The 24,528-nt window shown below is 39.7% G+C and overlaps 2 protein-coding genes across 23 annotated transcripts in view; one reads left to right on the top strand and one right to left on the bottom strand.

Moving 5' to 3' along the window:
- DMTF1 (cyclin D binding myb like transcription factor 1) overlaps positions 1–7,024 on the top strand; it is a 45,827-nt gene extending 38,803 nt beyond the window's left edge. For 7 of the 11 annotated variants that reach the window (XM_035253936.3, XM_002751640.7, XM_078342962.1 and 4 more), the window contains 5 exons: positions 1,722–1,807; positions 3,895–4,050; positions 4,413–4,793; positions 5,394–5,538; positions 5,750–7,024. In XM_035253936.3, the coding sequence (XP_035109827.1) occupies positions 1,722–1,807; positions 3,895–4,050; positions 4,413–4,793; positions 5,394–5,538; positions 5,750–5,859 (878 nt within the window). In that variant the 3' untranslated portion in view covers positions 5,860–7,024. The remainder of the gene's footprint in view (positions 1–1,721; positions 1,808–3,894; positions 4,051–4,412; positions 4,794–5,393; positions 5,539–5,749) is intronic. The other 4 variants (XM_078342966.1, XM_035253938.3, XM_078342965.1 and 1 more) reach the window with 1 other exon arrangement.
- The window catches only part of TMEM243 (transmembrane protein 243), a 150,811-nt gene continuing 133,136 nt past the window's right edge, over positions 6,854–24,528 (bottom strand). For 11 of the 12 annotated variants that reach the window (XM_078342975.1, XM_078342976.1, XM_078342973.1 and 8 more), the window contains 3 exons: positions 9,750–9,800; positions 8,626–8,730; positions 6,854–7,454 (listed from right to left, as the gene is read on the bottom strand). In XM_078342975.1, the coding sequence (XP_078199101.1) occupies positions 7,332–7,454; positions 8,626–8,730; positions 9,750–9,800 (279 nt within the window). In that variant the 3' untranslated portion in view covers positions 6,854–7,331. Of the gene's footprint in view, positions 7,455–8,625; positions 8,731–9,749; positions 9,801–14,375; positions 14,545–24,528 lie in introns of those variants that run through there. The other variant, XM_035253945.3, reaches the window with a different exon arrangement.

Raw genomic sequence — 24,528 nt, 5'->3', positions numbered from 1 at the left:
TGAAACACTACATATTTCCAGATATACCATTATGATTCCCTAGTTGATTGAGCATCACAGAACCACATGTTGGTGTTTAACACTATATATATATTTTGACAAAGTTACCTTATAGACATTTAAACTAATCATACCTCCTATAATCGTACCTCTTAAAGTCCTAATTTGAATTTGGTTATCTTTCTACCAGTGTAATCAAGCATGAAGGATTTCTTTTGTTTTTGTTACAGTCTGAGGATTGTAAAGCAACTAAAATTACTAGTCCAAGTGAATATGAGAGCTACTATTGGTTGTAAATTGACTGGGCATGTTAGTATTCCTTGGCTGTTGAGTTGACCATACCCATTGGGAAGACAAACATTTTATAAATGATACCTTAATATGGATAGCATCATTTTAAAATAATATTTAGAATTTTCTCTCTTCAGCAAGAAAACTGAATATAGTAAGAGTTCTACAATCCAGCTATTACTTGTAGCATTCTAACTAAAATCTCTTTTCATTTTTTAGGTTAGGGGACAGGGATCAGCAAATTTCTTTATGTAATGAGCCAGGCAGCAAATATGAGTATTTTAGGCTTTGCAGGCCACATAGGTATTCTGAAGGATAGTCTTTTAAACAACCCTGTGAAAATGTAAAAACCATTAATTGGTCTTGAGCCACATTTGTCCCTGACAGTAGTTTGCTAACCTTGATTTAGTTTGTCTGGAATCACATCTAATTATTATAGCTGTGATCCTAAGGATCCATCAAACAGTAAGATGAATAATACAAATCAAGTGCATTTCTATTCATAAGGGGATTAGATTCCTTTTAAACAGCTGAGAAGTGTTGTACAGAATTTAATAAACTATAATAAACACTACACATAAAAGTCAATTCCAAATCATATTCCACATATAGGTATGACTGCAAGCACTAAGAAAGATGACCTTTTTAGTTCTATTTAACCTTGAGCAGATGTTGATCAGTTAACACACATGTAAAGAGATTATACTCTCTGATCTTTATGCAGTCTCCCAAATGTGGTCTTATGAAATAATGCTGTCTTAACATTTGTTTTCAAATGTTAAGCAGTTTTGATCCTCACAGCTCTATGAGGTAGGTGGGACAGGTAAAAATATCTGAACATTAGCTTGAATTAAAGTTATTTACCCAGGTTTATGTTGCTAGGAAGTGATTAAAGCCTAGCATTTTTGGACTTCTAGTCCAGACATCCATACTGCTTACCCAGGTATACAAGAAAACTAGTTTTTACCAAGTTTCTGTCATTTTGCAGGTTGGCTTTAGTGTGTTCCTCTTACTTCCTACCATTAGAAACACTTAATGTTGTGTATACCAAGGGTTAGCAAACCTTTTCTACAAAGGAAAAGATATAGTAATACTTTAGGTTTTGTGGGCCTTCTGGTGTCTGTCACAGGTACTCAACTCTGTTATAGTGCTGAAGTAACCACAAAAAATATATAAAGCAATAGGTGTGCTTGTATTCCAGTAATACTTTATTTACAAAAACTGGCAACAGGCTGGATTTATGGGCCATAGTTAGCCCACTTTTGCACTATATGTCACCCCAGACAATTATATTCCTTATCTCTCATAAGAAATATAAATGACTTCAGGTCTTCAGGCAAATTACTATTAAGTTGCCTTCATGATAATGGAGTACACTGGAGAAATTTAAATTTACAAAACATTTATTGTTGTCCTTGTTCTTAACACAGCTTCAACAGACTCTCCTGCTGCTACCGTTGACTCAGAAACAATAACACTAAACAGTGGAACACTACAGACATTTGAGATTCTTCCAGTGAGTAATACTTCATATATTTTGGCCATTTTTATGCATAATATCAGTTGGTATCACTTTTATAAATCATATAAACAAATATAAAAATCAGACCAAACTGAATGGTAGACTAAAGCAGACTTCTACTTTTATCAGCTTTTCTCTCATCTGTTTATAAACCAAAATGTTATTTATATATAGGAAAATGACAATGCTAATGAATATACACATTCTATGGATTTGTATTGAGTTATAATTAATAACTTCATATTGGTTATATGAGAAGTTTGTGGACAAACTAATCTTGAGCTCTTTAATGACATTCAGTAAACACTATACTAGCTACTGGGGATACAAAATTTAAAAGTCCCAGGGCTAAGTGTCTTAGCAGCTTTGGAAATGTCTTGTAGCTCCTGAAGAGGCTAGGTACAGTTACCAAAGGATCCATCTATTCTAATCCCAGGTTCACCTAAGAAAAATTAAAATATCTGTCCAATAAAAACTTGTACATGAACGTTCATGGCATTAAATAACCAAAATGTCTAGCGACAGAAAAATTGATAAAATGTGCTATTGTCATGCAAATATTACTCAGGAATGAAAAGGGATGACAATACTGAAACATGGTACAACAGGGATGAACCTTAAAAAATAGGCTAAATGAACGAAACCAGATTAACACAAAATATCACATAGTATTTGCCTCCCATTTATTTGAAATGTCCAAAATAAGCAAATCTGTAGATCAAAAAATGGTTTCCTGCAACAAAGTATAGGATAAAAGTGGAACATGACTGAATGCCCTGCTTTCCAAAACAATTAAACCCATATTTCATTAAGAAAATATGAATTTTATTGAAATTAAATCAAGAAGTAATAGTACACTCTGAAACTTTCACTGGCAGCTTACTTAACCTAAGTCAGTTTCCTAATCTAGTGGTCTGTGAAATGGGGATGTTTAAGACAACCATTTGACACAGTAGAAAACTTCATTATACTTTTTTTTTAAAGCCTACTCCCCTGGTAAACTATACACACACACCCTACATATTTGAGTTGAGGTATATGTTCCGGTTTTTACTTATGGGGTCACAATATGTAGGCTTTTCCTTAATTTATTAATGGGATAATAGTATTCCAGCTTTAAAAAATTGTGAAAATTAAATGTATTTAAGTATATTAAATAAAACACATATATACACATGTCCATATAAAGTATTTATAATAATGCCTCACCCTATGTGATTAATATATGCAACTTTTAGGAAAATGATTAGCTTTCACTTTATAGAAAGAAAGAAAAGAAATTGAGTCCTCACAGAGTACCAGGCACTTTCATAATCATTTCTAATTCTAAACTATGAGAAATAGTTACTATCTCCACTTTAGCAATAAGAAAACCTGTATTTGGAGATTTAGTACCCAGAAGAAGTGTTTTAGCTAAGTCCACAAGACTATATTGGAAAAAAAAAACAGGCTACACGATTTTAACCCCGAGACATATTTTAAGTGCAAATACTTTAGAATATCAAGAGAAACCTAACTCATTTTTTATATAGAAGCTTATAGTTTCTACATAAAAACTGAAAGGTTAAAGATTTATTGGTCAATAATTTTATTATGCCTCCTTTAAAAATTTCAAAAGAAAATGTATTTAATAAAGATCTTTTTCCTTCAGCCGAACATTGCTATTTGTCCCTTTCTGTAAAAGATATTTCCTAAAATCACACTGAAAAAATGTGTTAAAGTAAGTAAACACTGCTGTTATACTTTTTTTTTTTTTAACTAGGGGACTGCCAGTTTTTATAAAAGAGGGGTCAATGGGGTGTTGTGAGTTACTGCACTGGAAACAGTGGTTCATACATCTGTCTTGGTACCCTGAAACAAATAGCTGAGACCAGACCAGAGACATACACAGGAGCAAAGAGTAGCCTCTTAAACCTCCAGGCTAGGTAATGACTTGAGACAATCATGCCCTACGTTGTATTACTTGTTTGTACCTTCATAATGGGTAAGTTCATCTGTGTCTAGTAAACTAAACTCAGTCCCTGTTTTTGGATATAAAAGTAGACTTAATCATTGTTATCTTATTTTTCTTTTTCCTTTAGTCTTTTCATCTACAGCCCACTGGCACTCCAGGGACCTACCTACTTCAAACAAGCTCAAGCCAAGGCCTTCCCCTAACTCTGACGGCTAGTCCCACAGTAACCCTGACAACTGCTGCTCCTGCTTCTCCCGAACAGATCATTGTTCATGCTTTATCCGTATGTTACATAAATTACTTAATTTTTGAGTACCTGTTATGGACCTGGATTAGCTGATAAGGATCAAAATATAAGGTAGTTTTCTAAACAGTGCTTCCTACTGCTGTTGTTCCAGGCACGGTATATTACACCATCACTCTGGCCTTCACAGGGGTGTATCTCTCATCACTTCTCTTTATTCAAGATGGATATACATTAGAATAGGGACATTAGGAGAACAAAGGCCCTAGCAAGTAAAGTACAAGGGTTCTAGAAGAATAGAGATAGAAGTATTACAGTTCCAGAGGTAAGAGATGTGGGAGGAGACAGTGGGGTATCCCCATAAATGTCACTTGATTAACTGGTTCTTTAATGTTTTATAGCCAGAACATTTGTTGAACACAAGTGATAATGTTACAGTGCAGTGTCACACACCAAGAGTCATCATTCAAACTGTTGCCACAGAGGACATCACTTCTTCCATATCCCAAGCAGAACTGACAGTAGATAGTGATACTCAGTCATCTGATTTTCCTGAGCCTCCAGATGCCCTAGAAGCAGACACTTTCCCAGATGAAATTCATCACCCTAAGATGACTGTGGAGCCATCATTTAATGATGCTCATGTATCCAAATTCAGTGACCAAAATAGCACAGAACTGATGAATAGTGTTATGGTCAGAACAGAAGAAGAAATCTCTGACACCGACCTTAAACAAGAGGAGGAATCACCCTCTGATTTAGCCAGCACTTATGTTACTGAGGTAAGTAAGTTGTACTTAAAGAACAACTGAATGGGTTCTTGCCTTGAGCCTCAAAAGCCTGCAGTTTGGGAAAGACTCCTTCCTTTTATCTTTAGACTCACTAAATTAAGTTCATTCAGACCCTGACCTTAGAGCTCACAAACAGTGTTGCTGGCAGAAATGGGCAGGCAGAGATCCTGTGGAAGTCAGGAAGAATAAGAAAATCACGTTCTTTGTTACCACATTTCCTCACTAAAACTTTTCCCTCTTTACCTACAATACATTGAGAAATGTTGTTAGAACCCATAGAAGCATTTTTCCTGAGTGTGATTAGTATTCGATCTTTGTGGTTCAGCCTAGGAACATCATCCTACACTAACAGTGTTGTTTCTTCTGTTATATTCAGCCGACCTATAACTGAATCAGTCCTTTTAAGTTCTTTTTTGTTAACGGTATGTTAGGTCATGAGGTCATCTTTTGTCCCTTTAAGACGTTTTTATGTCTTTATGTTCTAGTTTTCAAATGGGTTATGTTTAAGTCTAACCTACACATGCCTGGGAATTTAAGGAAGATTAGTAAGGAGTATGAGTCAATCTCTCTTTTTTTTTAAATGTTATTTAGGGTTTAGAGTCTCCCACTATAGAAGAGCAAGTTGATCAAACAATTGATGATGAAACAATACTTATCGTTCCTTCACCACATGGCTTTATCCAGGCATCTGATGTTATAGATACTGAATCTGTCTTGCCTTTGACAACACTAACAGGTACTGTAATATAATACTTACTATGTGCCTGATAAATTTTAGGTGGAAAAATCAGACAGACATTTAATTCAGTTGTTTCAGTCTTTCTTGATCCTAGTAAGAAAGATACTAGTCTTGTTAAAGTTCTACACTGTGGTAGAATACCTTAAATTCTTAGTATGGATTAGAGAATAAATACATACATTTAAGACTAACTTGAAACTCATTACAGATCCCATACTCCAACATCATCAGGAAGAATCAAATATCATTGGATCATCATTGGGCAGTCCTGTTTCTGAAGATTCAAAGGATGTCGAAGATTTGGTAAACTGTCATTAGAATAATTCCTAAAAGTAAGCAGTTCAAGCAAGCCCCACTGTTAATTACAACATCTTCAAAGAAATAGGAGCAACCCCCAAGAGGCTTAATTTACCAATTTAAATAGCTACAGTGTTTAAGCCACACACATTGTTGCTGCTATGACTTTTTACCTCCTTTAAACACATCATCTGATGTTGAGTTTTATGACAGTGTATAGTTAAGTGGAGGCTGGGAGTTTTAAGCATAAATCCCTATGTTGAGTATTTACATGGCAGTAGGGAATTTCATTCACTTCAGCCACTGAAAAAAGTTTAAAATCACAAAAGCTTAAATGCTGTGGTTTTAAAAAGTACAGTTTCACTAAAGATCAGACATGACACACTCTCAAGTAAGCCTGGTTCTAGTTCATTTCAACATGGTCTGGAGCTTACCAGTGATCTTCTGTTCTTTAAGAAGAACAAGTTTGAGACTTGACCAGCATACAAGTACAGAGAACGTAGGAGGTGGTCACATTTGATTAACCCATTGCTGGCAGTGGGGGCTGATTTAGGCAGGGTAAAGAGGAAAGCATTAAAAAGGGTTAAAATTCACTACAGGGCTTTTTGTTACTTTTAAAGGGAATATGGATAAGCATTGTAACAAAACCCACCAGAAGCTAAGCAGTTTTCACCCCCTCAGAAACCACTGTCATTAGTTTACAAAGTTAACACTTTGAAGTAAGACTAAATGGGGAAGGAAGTAATGTTGTCTATCCTTGATACCATGAGCATTTATTACATTTTGCTATATAAATTACCCAGAAAATAGTTTGTCATTCATTTAGTGTGTTAGCTGGTGGGGTACGGTATAACCTTTCATCTCAGGCAGTTTGAAAAAACAAAACGATACTTCCTTCTATAACAAAAGTAAACAAATCTAAGTCATTCCTATACTGCAGAAGGGTTAAAGGCAAAGATAGCCTCTTGGGTTTTTAATGAATATGACCCCTATAGAAAAGTCAAGAAAAAAAACCTTGTATAAATTATTTTATTTATTATTGTAATTAGATCTTCACAAAGTTGTCTTTTGACTGTGTTTTGTTAACGTGGAATTAAATTGTAGTTATAAAGCAAAAGTTGGTTGCCTAGGGAACAATTGTATATTCAGTTTAACAAAATAAAAGAATATTTGTCTTAAAACGCAAGATTTTGTTGGTTACATAGCCTTTTGCCGTGCAATCACATTATAAAAATGTTCATTTCTAAAGTGAAAATTTCTTGTGCTGTTTGAGCTTTAAGGGTTGGAATGTTTAGGTGCAACGTCAGCTCTTTAAAAAGCAAAGTGATCTAAGATATGTCTCCCTTGCAAGAGGGAATTTACATTTACAATTAACATGAAAATCATGTATCAGACTTCTGCAGGAGATTCTTCAGCATACCTTATCCAAAAATTACTCACTGTCCTAATGTATCATTTTGAAGAGTCCTGGTAAGTACTTCTCCTTGGCAGCCTCACCTTCCCACATCATGGAAGTACAGGTTTGCACATATACACAACATGATGATAGAAAATATGATATAGTAAATTAGCTTTCTAAACTTCGGTTCTAAGTCTCCTTGTCGATACCAGTAGATCTAAAAGAAGAATAATTAAAGTTTATTAGCAATTAAAATTTAGTAACATTTTCTCTACCGATTTCAAATTTCATTAGTGTTTGTTTATTCCCCTAAATGAGACATTCTCCATATTCTGAGGTCTCTACATTCCTCAGACCAATGCAGCCAGAATTTCAGTGAAAAACTCTGAGTTTTTGACATCCAAGATCAAACTTATTCCTACTTTCTCAGTTTACTTTCCTGTTTTCAAACCTGTATTGGTCCACCAGTCATTTGGCAAGCTACTGAAGAACATATACCTGGACATATTAGTTAACAGTAAAGGAAGATGACATTTAGATTCATATGATTCATACAGTTGATTCAGACTGCTATACAAAATAGGGCTTCCATAATGTATATATTTGGATTAAACTAGTTCATTGTTAGTCACTTTAGGCTTGAAGTTAGTGGGGTGGACCAGTTCTTTCAGGTCATAGGAGTAAACAACAGGATCAGTGAAGTAGAACACTTGGAGATGTCTCCTCGTTTACTTTTAACTCAGATAGGCAAATTACTATTATGATTTAACAGTTCAAAACAATTGTTTTTAAGGGTTTACTCTTTGATTCTGCCTCTCAAGGGACATAAAACAACAGCCAACTAATGCATGATTGAACACTGAGGTGCCACCACCATCCTTGTTTCTTTACCAGAAAAGAAACATTTGAAGTAAATCAAATATGACAACAATACAACTGCAGCTTTAGATTTCCCAGGAGGTCCTGGTGTTAATACTTCCACTGTGCAGGACAAACAGGTAGATTAAGACTAATTTTATAGTCATTAAAATTAAATCCAGAGTGCTCTACCTCTTCCCTTAGCAGTAACTGGCATTTCCCAAAGACTATTGGCCCCTATATAGTCCTTGAGTAAAGATGAATTAAATCTTTGGTCACCTAAATTAGTCTTTCCACTCTTTTTTTTTTTCCTTTAGTTATCATGAGAGTAGAGTTTCTCTTTGGGGTTACAACTTTGGGATTCAGGAGAAAAGGAGAAACTCATTGAGAATTCTAACATATTTTGAGGGGGAGAATGGGGATACAATTAGAGACCCTTTTGTATAGACCCAAAGCTCTGAAAATTTCTGTCCCAAGCATCGCAACATTAAACCCTCAAGAACATTGTTTAAATTGTTGAAGATACTTACAAGTATGCAGGCAGTAATGCTACTCAAAGAGATGCAGACAGCAAAAAATATATTCAACGGTTTCGGAGGTAGTTGAGGGAAAACAAAAGCGCTGATCAGCGTTACCTGTGTGAAGAGAAATTATGTAAGGCCTTAATGCTTAAGCCAAGACCTGGTAATTACTGACTGGAGTCTAAGCAACACAACACTACAAAATACTTCACGTTGTAAAATTTCATCTGCCACCAAGTTGCTTTCTAGAATGTTAGTAATAAGTAATTATAAATATGCTTGAGTTATCTTAGTACGTCCTCCTTTTCTAACCTTTCCCTTATGAAAGGAGAGAACAAACTAGCTGATCCCAAAATAACCTCATTAAACCTCACTCCCAGGATTAATGATTCTACTGGGAAAAGTTCTAGCCATTTTGTTATTTTAAATATTCCTACCAAAAATGAATAAAAGCTGGTTTTGCTACAACATTATGAAACACACTGAAAGACTTTAATATCATGTGGTTCTATCACAGATGCTGCATTACAGGCAATCTTTTCATTCAGCAGCCATGGAAAAAACAAATTCTCTTAAATTTAATGAAAATGTGTGAAAAAAATGTCAAATTATGGAAAATACAGCTTTGAAGAATTTCATTGTGATAACTCCAGCTGTATTTTACAGGATGTATACAGTAAAATTACTATATACTGGGACCAAGTCTTTTTAAATTTGACCAAAGGGTAATGGATGTTATGTTCCTTAGGAACAAAATAAAGCATTGATAGAAATGGGGAATTATGGTGGATTATGACAGAAGAAAGTGGCTACTAGCCACTGATATTTTTACAAATTTACTAGCAAAACATAATAAACTCAATTATCTGAAAACCAAGTTATCTGACTTGCACTATTTCACATATTCAGTGGGGAGAGGGTGTGAAAATTAAACTAGCTACTCCAGTTAGCAGTTGCAATTTTGTGGTAATAAAATTAAAAGCACTTACGTAACTATGAGTGGAATGCTTATGCTCATATCCTAGCCCCTTTTAAGTATTTTTTTGTGGGGGGAAGTTAACCATAATTAATACTCAAGTTTTTAAAACTTTGGCTAAGAGCCTGGGTGAGGTTCACAGAATAAAGATACTTACTAGAATCAGTAAGGATGTTAAACTGCCAACAACTAAATTGATGATTCGATCCTGAAAGAGAAAAGAGTTTTTAAGCCATATGTGCTTGAATCCATGTTACCTTCAGTATAGTACAAGGCAAGGCATTAGGGTGGTTTACAACAAAGAAACCCAAGGTCCAGCCCTTTTCTGAGCTTTACACATAAATCTACCAAAGCACAGTGTACTAAGTCTTAAGAGTGGAAAATGTACTTTGGGAAAAGGCCAACTAGGGAAGAAAAGAGAGGATGTTTACACTAGAGTCTTGATTGGGTAGTATGGAATGGGGAAGGGAGGCTTACAAATAATGCATGTGCTGCTGAAAATAGTATGAGCCAAAGGAGAAGGACAGGCACCGCAGGAATGGCCAGGCCAGAGCATCGGTTAAAAGTATCAGGAGCCATGCCAGGGGCAGTGGCTCACACCTGTAATCCTAGCACTTTGGGAGGCCAAGGTGGACAGATCATGAGGTCAGAAGATTGAGACCATCCTGGCTAACATGGTGAAACCCCATCTCTACTAAAAATACAAAAATTAGCTGGACATGGTAGCACAAGCCTGTAGTCCCAGCTACTCGGGAGGCTGAGGCAGAAGAATTGCTTGAACCCAGGAAGCAGTGAGCTAAGACTGCGCCACTGCACTCCAGCCTGGCAACAGAGCAAGTCTCTGACTCTGACAAAGTATCAGGAACCAGACTAGATGTAGAGTAGCATTTGGAACTATATTTGTAATACAGCTTAGGGATCCTTGTCTAATCTAAAAGTAGACACTATGGTTAAAAGGGATGGATCCTACAGTGCCAAGACTTGGACCTTGTGATCTTAAAAGATCATCCAATCCAGTAGTTTTTCCAAGTTATTTAATAGTGAAAGCCTTCAGTAGATCTTGACTGAATGAAGAACCCACCTACTGAGCTTTCTTGTCATTCCCATCCCCACCCCAACCAACAATAAAGAAGTATTTGAAAAACTGATCCAATCCTAATTTTACAGGTTAAAGTAAATTTAGGCCCAGTGTGGTTAAATTATTTGCGAAAAGACACATAGCAAGTTAGAAGCAATTTTGAAACTAGAGATTCCTAAATCCAGGTCACTGGTTAGAATTAGTTTCAGGTACTATTAAAAAGGTAAAGTATATAGGTTGCAGAACTACAGATTAAAGTTAGGGTTTAAGACCTAATTAGGAAACACTACTTTATGACCAATGAGAATGATATGCAGTCTTATTTTTGAGAAGTCAAAGCCGAGTCTTTAACCAGTCAGTCATCTGCTACATTGTTTTGACAGGGTCTGAGCAAAGAACAGCAGGATATGGAAGGCAGGCTGCCAATAAACAAAGCCTCAGAGATGGGACGGACACGGGAACAATCACAGAGCAGCAACTGAATTCTCTTTTCCAAGTTGTCCGCTTTTAGAGAGAAGAATCCAAAGAAGTTGGCCGGGCGCGGTGGCTCAAGCCTGTAATCCCAGCACTTTGGGAGGCCGAGGCGGGTGGATCACGAGGTCAAGAGATTGAGACCATCCTGGTCAACTTGGTGAAACCCCGTCTCTACTAAAAATACAAAATATTAGCTGGGCATGGTGGCGCGTGCCTGTAATCCCCGCTACTCAGGAGGCTGAGGCAGGAGAATTGCCTGAACCCAGGAGGCAGAGGTTGCGGTGAGCCAAGATCACGCCATTGCACTGGCCAGCCTGGGTAACAAGAGCGAAACTCCGTCTCAAAAAAAAAAAAAGGAATCCAAAGAAGGTAAAGAGGCACAATTAGGAGGGAAAGTGTGTAAGAAAGCCACGTATTGGGTGTGCGTGATTTAACCAAGGACAAACCACAACTCCAAACCAAGGCCACTGCAACTGAAAGGTTACAGAACAGAAGAAACTGAACTCCGAACTCCAGAGGACTCAGAATAGATCTTACCACCACCTCAGCTAGAGAAGCCTACACAGCACACAGGAGCCTGAAATTAGGACCGCTTGTTAGGAAAGAGACCCAGGGACAAGTCACCAATCACGTTAACTGTTTCCCACAAGGGACGAATAAGTGTGTGTTTAACATAAAATGTGTATAGAGACAAAATCTATGGGAGCCCCACTGTTTGTGAGAAGAAAGCATATCTGGCTTCTCTCTGAGGTCCAGGAATTTGCCAAACAAAAAACTGCACAGCTCACAACAGCCCTCCCACCAATAGAAGCCAAGTCAATAAATCACTAATTGCCAAATGGCACACAGCAAGTTGCCTACCAGGATCAAAGTAGGAGGAAAATAATGGTAAAAGGATAGTAACTATGCCAAGAGCATTCACCAATACTCTACTTAAAAATTCTGGGATGAAATGGCAATATGACTATTTCACAGGCAGCAAAACAGGCTCAGGGAAACAGAACTTGCCCAAGGTCTCAATACCACTAACTAATAAAGACAGGATTCAATGCCAGGCCTCTTTTCTCCATTTATACTTCTCACCCAAAGAAAACCTAGAATGCTAGTGCTGGTCTAGGCAAAGATGGCAAGTGGCAGATGACACCTCAAAAAGCCTATTAGCAAAGTACTACAATAAATGCTTATCTTTCAAGAATGAGTATTTCCTCATAGGTGATTTTGTTCCACGTGGTTGAATTTATCCACATAACTGATTTTAATCATCCTGATGAAAATATACCTAAACTTTAATCAATACTTTCCTGCCTGCCTTTTAGACACTCACTGAACAGAATTCCAACTGATCTTCATGAATATCAGTTATTGTTATAATGCAGTGATCCCTTCAGAGATTCCCAACAGAGGATGAACTATTTAGGACATGGCAGAAGTGTTTCTCAGAGTATTTTCCTTCTCCAAGACAAGACCTTCTGCCATCGACATAAGCAAGAATCCAAGGTATGCAGAGTTAACTTCAAAAGCCATCTTCTAATGCTCTCTTTTAAACTTGCTACTCAAAATGTAGTCTGTGAACCAGCACATCAGCCTCACCTGAGAGCCTGTTAGAAATGCAGACTCTTAGGCCTCACTGAAACCAACTAAATCTGAATCTGCATTTTAACAAGATCTGGTAATTTGTGTACACATTTAAAATGGAGATGCAGTGCTCTAAAGTTTAGTCTAAAATGAGCCATTCTCGAATATTTAAGTTCAAATCACAGGGTGGAGCTCCTTCCCTGGGGCTAGAGATTATTTTTCAGGGCTTTAGCAGCTCTTCTAGCTCCCAATCTCCAAAAAGGATAATAGAGAATAATTAAATGGCTAGTTAATTAACACTTCAAAGGACAGTTTGGGGAATAATATGCTCCAAATCAGAACTAGAGTACATGAAGAAAAATGAATACTACATTTAAACTTTGCTGTTAATGGAATAAACAAACTCAGATTTCTACTTCTATAGCTAGTCTCTATTAACTCAATTATTTCTCACAGAAACTAGCTCTGTCTCCTCCCTAGTTTTATTTTCACTCCAGTTCTACCTACCATAACTCATTTCTCCTACCATAATTTTAAACCTTGTATTATTGCTTATTTTCACTCCATAAGGAAACTTGACAGGAGACCAGATGGCAATTAGCCTGGATCCTTGCCTGCTGAGAGGACAGGATACAGTTAGGATATCCTTCCCAAAGACCAAATATTCTGCAACAGGTTAAGAGATAGTCTGAATTCATATATACATGAACATAAAAATAAACATTGTATGCACATATACATGTGTATATATACAGATTTCACATATATCACCTCATAAGCCATTTATTTATGCATTTAAACATTATCGTAATTCAGATGCAAATACAAAAGTGAATAAAACCATCTCTACCTTCCAGAAGTTTATACTACCAGAGTTCAGGAGGGCACCAAGAAGAGAGAAAGTGAGCTATCTTGGGCAGTCAGGGAGCGAATACTAGTCAAAACTCTGAAGGACTAGCAGATGAAAAGGAAAGGATGGATGGTTCATGAAAGAAACTCCCATGGGAGTTTGTTCTCCCAAAGACCCATGGGAGAACAAAAGCATTGTTGTTACAAAAAAGCAATGGGACAAATGGAGATTGTTGACCAAGTTTCATGACAGCTGAAAAGAGCTAGGTTGCAATGCAGAGTGAAGAGATCAGCCTGAGCCCAAAGGATTTGTCTTCCTTTGAAATGAGGAACAAGAAAAAGATGGAAGTATATGCAACTGGTTTGTATCTGGAATGGTGGAAAGAAACTCTAAGACAAGTAAGGAATATGTTATCTCCATTTACCAATGGGTAACTAGGTTCCATAAGACTGACTTGCCAAAGGTTGCCCACCTAGGTAATGGCAAAAAGCTTCCTATCCAATGCTCTTTGCAAAATGCAGGCTTAATGAGCAGTTCAAAAGATCTAACAGTCCTTAAACTAATAAATATGGACCTCCAGACAGTCAAGAAACCAAGGTTCTCATCTAATTCTGTCACTAGCTAGCTTTGTGACCTCCAAAGAATTCCTTAATCCATTTGACTGTCAAATGAGAAGACTGGGCTAAATGATACCTGGTCGCTTCCAGTTCTTACACTTTATGGTTCTGAATAACCAGACTGCACTTGAGCCAGAGAAGAAGGACTAATCTCCTAGTGATTAAAAACCAGAGAACCCCTATACTTGCCTGGTCAGTCATTAGCCAGCAACTTGATACTAGGAGAACCTCAAACTCATTTTAAATGATCAGGTGATAATGACAGTCCTGGGAGGAAACTGGCAAAAACATCCGAAATAACCAAAAGCTAGCTCTGCCCTCAGCTCCTCAGCTCCCTGGGAATATCCTGGTTCTAAACATTTTGGAATGTTAACATAGCAAGTAACATTGTATTCGGCCTTCCATTTCCATGGCAATGTTTTGTCCAATTCTAAAATGAATCTGAAGGGCATGTGCTACTATAATTAAACCCTAACCTAATTAACCAATGGCAAAAAGAGGAAGACAAAATTTTTAAATGGGTTTGGAGAATGGGGTCGGGGGAGCTGAGGGGTAGGGGAGAAGAGTTAAAGAATTTACAAATGCCAGGTGTGGTGGCTCACTCTTGTAATCCCAGCACTTTGGGAGGCCAAGATGAGATCACTTGAGCTCCGAGATTCAAGACCAACCTGGAAAAAATACTGAGACCTTGTATCTACAAAAAATATGAAAATTATCTGGGCTTGATGGCATGAGCCTGTAGTCCTGGCTACTTGGGAGACTGAGGTGGGAGGATCACTTGAGCCCAGGAAGTCAAGGCCACAGTCAGCAATGATCCCACCACTGCACTCTAGCCTAGACAGAGTTAGACTATCTCAAAAAAAAAAAAGAAGAAGAAGAAAAAGATTATCTAAAGAAAACATTTCTCATTTAAACTCAAATGTTAGTATAAAGTACAACAAAATTTTAAGTTCTCACTAATAGAGGTAGGCATACTGGATAATTAGAAGAGTCAAACTTCTCCTGGCTTTAAAAAGAATTTGTCCCCTGAATTGGGACACATCTAGGGACACAGAAAATGCAGATAATTCATACACAGTCATTTCTTATATTGGTCCATAAAAAAATCCCAAAGGCATAATGTCAACTGACAGTTCCCAAAAAAGCTCTAGGGTGGTTAAAATACTACTCCCAATTTTGACTACTCATCTGAATTAGTAGTTTTCATGCTGCAGATAAAGACATACCCCAAACTGGGTAGTTTGTAAAGAAAAAGGTTTAATGGACTCACAGTTCCACATAACTGGGGTAGCCTCACAATCATGGCATGCAGTGATAGGCAGCTCTTACATGGAGGCAGGCAAGAGAGAAAATGAGAGCCAAGCAAAATTGGAAACCTCATATAAAACCATCAGATCTCATGAGACTTATTCACTACCATGAGAACAGTATGGGTGGAACTGCTCCCATGATTCAATTATCTCCCACCAGGTCCCTCCCACAATGCATGGGAATTATGGAAGTTACAATTCAAAATGAGATTTGGGTGGAGACACAGCCAAACCATATCATTTCACCCCTAACCTTTCCCAAATCTCATGTCCTCACATTTCAAAACCAATCATGCCTTTGCAACAGAGCCTCCAAGTCTTAACTCACTTCAGCATTAACTCAAAAGTCCACAGTCCAAAGTCTCATCTGAGATAAGTTCACTTATGAGCCTATAAAAATCAAAAGCAAATTAGTTACATCCTAGATACAATGAGGGTATGGGCATTGGGTAAATACACTCATTGCACATCAGAAAAACTGGCCAAAACAAAGGGCCCCATGCAAGTCTGAAAACCAGCAGGGCAGTCAATTCTTACAGCTCCAAAATAATCTCTTTTGACTCCATGTCTCACATCCAGGTCATGCTGATGCAAGAGGTGGGTTCCCATGGTCTTGGGCAGCTCTGCCCCTGTGGCTTTGCAAGGTACAGCCTCCCTCCCAGCTGCTTTCACAGGCTGGCCTTGAGTGTCTGTGGCTTTTCCAGGCACATGGTGCAAACTTTCGGTGGATCTACCATTTTGGCATCTGAAGGATGGTGGCCTTCTTCTCACAGCTTCATTAGGCAATGCCCCTTGGGGACTCTGTGTGGGGGCTTCAACCCCACATTTCCCTTCTGCACTGCCCTAGCAGAGGTTCTCCATGAGGGGCCTTGCCCCTGCAGCAACCTCTGCCTGTACATCCAGGCATTTTCATACAGCCTCTGAAATCTAGGTAGAGGTTCCCAGACCACAATTCTGGATCTCTGTGCACCCACAGGCTCAACACAACATGGAAGCTGCAACGTGTAGCTCTGAAGTTATAGCCAGAGCTGTACCTTGGCCCCTTTTAGCCATGGCTAGAGCTGCTAGGACATACAGCACCAAGTTCCTAGGCTGCATATAGCGGCGGGTGGAAGGGGGAGCCTGGGCCCAGCCCACAAAACCATTTTTTCCTCCTAGGCCTCTAGGCAAGTGATGGGAGGGGCTGCCTCAAAGGTCTCTTGATATGCCCTAGAGACATTTTTCCCATTGTCTTGGCAATTAACATTTGGCTCCTCATTACTTATGCAAATTTCCACAGCCAACTTGGATTTCTCCTCAGAAAATGCTTTTTCTTCTATCGCATTGTCAGGATGCAAATTTTCTGAACCTTCATGCTGTTTCCCTTTTAAAACTGAATGCTTTTAACATTCACCTCTTGAATGCTTTTCTGCTTAGAAATTTTTCTGCCAGATACTCTAAACCATCTCTCTCAAGTTCAAAGTTCCACAATTCTCTAGGGCTGGGGCAAATCAGTCTCTTTGCTAAAACATAACCAGAGTCACCTTTGTTCCAGTCTCCAACAAGTTCCTCATCTCCATTTGAGACCACCTTGGCATGAACCTTATTGTCCATATCACAATCAGTATTTTGGTCAAAGCCATTCAATAAATCTCTAGGAAGCAAACTTTCCCACATCCTCCTGTCTTGTGAGCCCTCCAAGTCTCTAGGAAGTTCCAAACTTTTCCACATTTTCCTATCTTCTTCTAAGCCCTCCAAACTGTTCCAACCTCTGCTTGTTACTCAGTTCCAAGGTCGATTCCCCATTTTTGGGTATCTTTACAGCAGCACCCCACTCCTGGTACCAATTTATTGTATTAGTCCATTTTCACACTGCTGATAAAGACATACCTGAGACTGGATAATTTGTAAAGAAAAAGAGATTTAATGGACTCATAGTCCCAAAAGGCAGAAGGGAAAAGGCATGTCTTACATGGTGGCAGGCAAGAGAGAAAAATGAGAGCCAAGCAAAAGGGGAATCCCCTTATAAAATCATCAGATCTCACGAGACTTATTCACTACCACAAAAACAGTATGGGGGAAACTGCTCCCATGATTCAATTATCTCCCTCTGGGTCCCTCCCACAACACATGGAATTATGGAAGCTACAATTCAAGATGAGATTTGTGTGAGGACAAAGCCAAACTGTATCATCATCTTTCACAGCTCAACACAAATATCAACTTCACTGTAAATCCTTTCTGGGCACCACTCTGGGCATCTCCCATTCTTGTCTCAGGGCACCCAGATCACTTTGCTCAGTATTTACACTTAACTACACCAAAATGTATTGCTTGTGTCCAACACTAAGACTGGCAGTTAGTTAACAGTGAGAACATCTACAGTAGTCTCCCTTAACTGTTGGGAATACACTCGAAGACCACCAGTGAATGCCCAAAACCACAGATAGTACCAAACCCAATACATAATCTATTTTGTCAATCAGATAACCAAGATGACTACTAAGTGACTAATGGACAGGTAGCATCTACTGTGTGGATACATTAGATAAAGGGATGATACATGTCCCCAGCAGGAGCAGGACAGAGTGAAGGTTAATCATATTACATAGAACAGTGCACAATTTAAAACTTACAAATTATTTCCAAAATTTTCCATTTAATATTTTTGGACTATAGCTGACTATAGGTAACAGAAACCTAGAAAAGTAAAAATGTGGATTAATGGAAACTACTACACTTGTTTTCCTTCCCTACAGTGTGGCATCTGTAGGCACTCAATGAATGTTGAGTAAACAAAAGACTCAAAGCAGAAGTGGTCAACAGCTTTTTCTTTAGCGTGTCTCTCACCAGTAGAGACTATTCATCTCATCTTACCACTCATCTGGGGCCTGGCCTATTGGAACAGAATGTGCCTCACTGCTGCAGGGCAGGCATGCAACAGCACCACAGAAGCTGTGGCCTGGTCCTGCAGACCAGGAGGTCATTATTTGCCAGCCACAAAGGTGCAACACCCTAACAGATGCCTCCCAGGCTAGGCTCTGTTGTTCCCAGAGAAATACCAATGGTAAACCATGGGGCTCTCTGAGGTCCAGGTTTTCCTGAGCACAAGCCCAGTTACTTTCTGCTAGAGCAGAACCAAGGACTGATTTCTAAGGCATCACAACTCTGAACTCCAGCTGACAAATTCATCCTTTGGCAATGCTCCCAACATTCCCAGAGAGGGGCAAGGAAAAACAGAGAAAGTTCTTTGCAGAAAAGCAAAAGTCTGGATGGATAATGCCATGAAAATATTCCCTTCTACATTCTTAGGGAGAGGGCAGGGCAAAAAGTGGGAAAAGACATTTTGGTGTTACTTCTAAACTTTCTATGTGATTACACGAAAGTCTTTCTCCTCAGACAGCATCACATGGAGTCCTATAGACCCACATCCCTCACCAGGTGCTCAATCCTATTTCCAGGTCAGATTTTACACCTGCCAGTGTCCTCCTCTGTCAGCCATGCTACCTTTGAAAGCTGTTCGACATGAGCAAACTGCATCCTAATAGAGCTCATGCCCCTGTGTACTCAGCTGGGTCTCACTGGGCTGGTAAGAGTGGGAAGCCAGAGCATTCCCTGCCCCTCAGACCACGCTGGGATGGCAATTTCAGTAATATCTTCTTTTGAAAGTGTATGTCCCTGTACAGTGTCATGCCAACCTTTTCCCTTCCTTTTCTCAGTTACAGCAAGTATTTCAGCACCTGCCATGCCAAATCCCTTTTCCTCTTATTCTCCTCCCTCCCCATCCTCAATGGCCCCTAACTACAGTCTTTACCCACATCCACTTGAGAGCCTCCCTACCAATACGTGACCATGAAGTCAACAACTTCAACAATGCATGGAAGATTCCCTAGTGGATGTGTTCATCTTTTCTGATGCTTTCTTTGAAAACCTAGCCCCAGGTCACGCCCAGACCCCCAACCACTTCTAGACACCAGCAATAATCCTTGCTCTGAAGTCTTTAAGCTCTCCTAACTGCAAATATCAGTTTATACCTCTGTTTCTTCCTCTACCTTGGAAGGTTTGGGAAGGCAAGGACTATGTCTTCCTTGTTCACTGTTGAATTTTGGCTCACCATGTACAGCTATATGGCTGAATTTCAGTCCAATGTTACATTTGCCAAGTTGTGCACCCTGATCAACCTCCATCCAACCAGAGTCAACTGCACTTTTTTCTAATTCAGACAAAGTCAAGCCACATGTTTATGAGGGCTGCCACTACCCAGGTTGTAAATAACTTTCTAATTGTACAAAGGTGCCACTGTAAGGGTGGGTGATGGCACTCGCTGTATCACTCTGCCAGCCACAATGCCTAGTAGAAGAGATGATCAATATTTGTTGAAATAACAATAACTGGGCTTACTACAAAGTGATGTTTTCTATGCTCAGCTGGGCCTTCATTGTATTTCCATGACTTCTTTAGGTGGACTGCCCCTGCTTCTCTCTGGAAAGCAGTTTGAAGCTTCAGCTCTCCTCAGGTTCCCAGTCCCACTCTTGAAGACTTTTACATCAGTAGAGATCTGTATTAATCCATTCTCGCACTACTAAAAAGAACTATCTGAGACTGGGTAATTTTTAAAGAAAACAGGTTTAATTGAATGACAGTTCCACACCGCTGGGGAGGCCTCAGGAAACTTACAATCACAGTGGAAGGTGAAGGGGAAGCAAGCCAGGTATTACATGGCAGCAGGAGTGGGTGCAAGAGTGTAGAAGAGAAAGAAAAAGAGGAAGGGGGACAGAGGAAAAGAGAGAGAGAAGGAAAGAGAGAGAGAGAGAGAGAGAGAGAAAACACAAGCATGAGAGGAGAGAACTGCCACACACATTTAAATCACCTGATCTCATGAGAACTTGCTCATGAGACAGCACGAGGGGGATGGTGCTAAACCATTACAAACTGCCCCCATGACCCAACCACCTTCCTCCAGGACCCTCAACATGTGGGGATTACAATTCGACATGGTATTTCGGTAGGGACACAGCCAAACCATATCATTCTGCACATGGCCTCTCCAAAACCTCATGTACTTCTCACATTTCAAAACCAATCATGCCTTCCAAACAGTCCCCCAAAGTCTTAAACTCATTCCAGTATGAACTCGAAAGTCCAAGTCCAAAGTCTCATCTGAGACAAGGCAAGTCCCTTCAGCCTATGAGCCTGTAAAATCAAAAACTAGTTATTTGCAAGATACAATGGGAGTAGAACCATTGGGTAAACAGACCCATTCCAAAAGGGAGAGAGATCGGCCAAACAAAGGGGCTACAGGCCCTATGCAAGTCTCAAACTCAGCAGGGCAGTCATTAAATCTTAAAGGTCCAAAATAATCTCCTTCAGCTGTTTTGCACATCCAGGCCACACTAATGCAAGGAGTAGGCTCCTAAGGCTTGAGCAGCTCTTCCCCTGTGGTTCTGTAGGGTACAGCCCCCACAGCTGCTTTTGCAGGCTGGTGCTGAGTGTCTGACACTTTTCCAGGCATACAATGCAATCCACGAGGGCTCCCCCTTGCCGCAGACTTCAGCCTGGACATCCAGGCATTTCCATACATCCTCTGAAATCTAGGCAGAGGCTCCCAAACTCTTGCCTTCTGCACACCCCCAGACCCAACATCACCATGATTTGGGGCCTGCACCCTCTGAAGCAACAGCTCAAGCTATATCTTGGCCCTTTTAGCCACAGCTGGAGCTGGACCAGCTGGGACACAGGGCACCATGGCCCAAGGCCTGACCCACAAAACCATTTTTCCCCTGTAGGCCTCTGGTCCTGTAATGTGGGGGCTGCTGTGAAGATTTCTGAAACTCCCCCTGGAGACATTTTCCCCATTGTCTTGGATATTAACATTCAGCTCCTCGCAAGCAAATTTCTGTAGCTGGCTTGAATTTCACCCCAGAAAATGGGTTTTTCTTTTCTATTGCATGGCCAGGCTGCAAATTTCCCAAACATTTATGCTCTGCTTCCCTTTTAAACACTAGTTCCAATTTCTGATCATCTATTTGTGAACACATATGACTGCACACTGTAAGGAGTAGCAAGGCCCCATCTTGAATGTTTTGCTGCTTAGAAATTTCTTCCACCCAATACCCTAAATCATCTATCTCAAGTTCAAAGTTCCATAGATCTCTAGGGAAGGGGGAAAATGCCACCAGTCTCTTTGCTAAAGTATAGCAAGAGTGACCTTAATCCATTTCCCAATAAGTTCTTTATCTCTATCTGAGACCATCTCAGCCTGGACTTCACTGTCCATATCACTATCAGCATTTTGGTCAAAACCATTCAGCAAGTCTCTAGAGTTTGAAATTTTCCCACATCTTCCTGTCTTCTTCTAAGCCCTCCAAACTGTTCCAACCTCTGCCTGTTACTCAGTTCCAAAGCTGCTTCCACATTTTCAGGTATTCTTAAAGCAGTATCCCACTCCTGGAACCAATTTTCTGTATTAGTCTACTCTCGCTGCTATAAATAAGAACTACCTGAGACTGAGTGATTTACAAAGAAAAGAAGTTTAATTGCCTCTCAGTTCCACATGACTGGGGAGGCCTGAGGAAACTTAAAAACATGGTAGAAAGTGAAGGGGACACAAGGCACCTGGTGGCAGGGGAGAGCAAGCGAGTGGTGAGCTGCCACACATTTAACCCATCAGATACCATGAGAACTATGGTCCTAACTGCCCCCATGATCCAATCACCTCCCACCAGGCCCCTCCTTCAATATGTGGGGATTACAATTCAACATGAGATTTGTGTAGGGACACAGAGCCAAACCATATCAATATCCTATAAAACAAGATGCTAAGGAGAGGAATGTTCCTCTTCTCTCATCTCCCTTCCAGCCTGAAAAGGACAAAAAAAGTGACCTGATTCTCTGCCAATCCTGTGCCCTTGCCCTGGCTCCATTTATTATCTGTATCCTTCCCCCTATGTTGAATCTCTCCCTCATGAAGGAATCATGAGATTCTCATTCTTTCAACATGAGAAAAGCCTTCCTCCCATCCTGGTCACACTTCAGCATAAACATTCATTCTCTATTCTTTCTGCATGCTAAGTGGTAGGAAAAAAATAAAACCAGGTAGATTAACAGTGGCCAGGGTGAAGATAGCGGGTAGAGGAGGCTGTTTTAAAAAAGCAAGGTCAAGGAATCCCCTGAGAATGTAACTTCTGAGCAAGGGCCTTTGTAAGAAAAAGGAATGAGACACGCAGGATCTGGGAGAGAAAGGTGCTGTCGACAGGTCAGTGCAACAAGTGCAAAAGCCCAGAAGCAGGAATGACCTTAATGAATTGTGCTATGCTTTGAATAATGGTGGCCCTCCAAAATTCATGTTGAAATTTAATCCCCAAAGCAAAATATTAAGAAGTGTGGACTCTGGGAGGGAATTAAGTCATCAGGGTTCTGCCCTCATAGATAGAATTAACACCCTTATAAAAGAGCTTGGGGGCAAAGGGAGTGCTCTCCTGTCATTTTGTCCCCTTCAACCATGTGAGGACACATCATTCCTCACCTCCAGAGGACATAGCAACAAGACGCTATCTTGGAAGCACAGTAGCCCTCACCAGATGCCAAACCTGCTGATGCCTTGATCTTGGACTTCCAGCCTTCAAAGCTGTGAGAAAATAAATTTCTGTTCTTTATAAATTACCCAATCTATGGTATTCTCTTATAGCAGCACAGACTAAGACAAGCTGGAAGAACAAAAAGGAGGCCAGCATGACTAAGGCTGGAACAGAGGAACAAGCAGTTGTTTAATGCTTTTCTATCTTCCCTGCAGTACCTATGCCCCAGAAAAGATAACATTATACAGTGCCTAGTACCTTTTCTGGGATCCAGTATGTACTTCGTTAATAATTTAATCAAGGATTTCCACTGCTTCTGCAAAGAAACACTGAGGTGAGTACTCCTTAAGCAAGAATATGCAAGTTTAATATGTAGGGGTTTTTTTTCCCCTCAGTCAGTTAATAAAATTTTTTTCTATCCACTTTAAAGTGTGGTGAATGCATGGGTGAACTGCATCCAATATGCAGATGGTCTTAATTTTTACAGTTGTTTAATTGTTCTGTGATTAACGGACCACTGAAAAATTAGTCTTAATTGTTGGGATTTTCTTACTGGCCTTATATAGAAGGATATAGATATCCTCACCCGTTATTTATATATTCTACTTTTTATTCATGTGGCAAAACTACTCTTTTTTGGTATTAAAAAAGGTAATTCATTTTGTTAATAAAGAGTTGGTGTTAAAAAAAACTGAATAGAATAATACATACATAGACACTCAAGAAGCTTCCAGAAGAAAATTCAAATCCTCAGCTCATCACTACAGGCACCTTATCCAGCCCAGCCTCTTCTCTAACCATTCCTTCCAAGTCCTGGGTGTCCAATCACAAGGGAACACTCAGTTCCCTCACCATGTCCTGCTCCCACCCCTTAGAACTCAAGCAGAACCCACTGCCTGGGACTCCCTGTCACTTCCACCTGCCAAAAAATCCTACTCCTCCTTCCAGGTCCAAGACTCAGAAGCCCTCCAGATTGATGCCCCCAACAGCATTACTCCTTCCTCCATACTGTGGCAGGCCAGGTCTCACTAATGCAGGCCTCCATTTCAACTGTCTCACTGACTGAGTAGCTAGATCAAACATTAAAAGCTGATTGAGCCGGTGCCCTTATACAAAAGTCTGGATTGTAACAAAGAGCCCACCAAAAGTTTTGCCTAGGCTTTTCCTGGGCCTTGAAGCAGACAAGATAAAGAAATAATTCTTAACAGGACGCTTTTAGGATTAAGGCAACTCCCCAGGCCTCCACAACCAAGTTTATTGGGGTCAAAAGGAACTCCCCAGATCTTTATGATTTAGCAGGAGATAAGATAAGGGTAATCACCCCAGCACCTAGACTCATTTAGATTAAGTAAACTTATGAAGGCTCCAGAAGAAGGTCTTCAGGACTCAGACCGTAGTGATAGATTAAAAGAACTTAATCACTTATGTGTTTGGATGAATGCACACTTACATGTAGACATATAGCTTAGAAGGTAT

The sequence above is a fragment of the Callithrix jacchus genome, chromosome 11 (assembly GCF_049354715.1).
Source record: "Callithrix jacchus isolate 240 chromosome 11, calJac240_pri, whole genome shotgun sequence".
NCBI classification, from domain to species: Eukaryota; Metazoa; Chordata; class Mammalia; order Primates; family Cebidae; genus Callithrix; species Callithrix jacchus.
The sequence above is the reverse complement of the archived record's forward strand: the minus strand, read 5'-3'. Positions and strand labels throughout refer to the sequence as shown.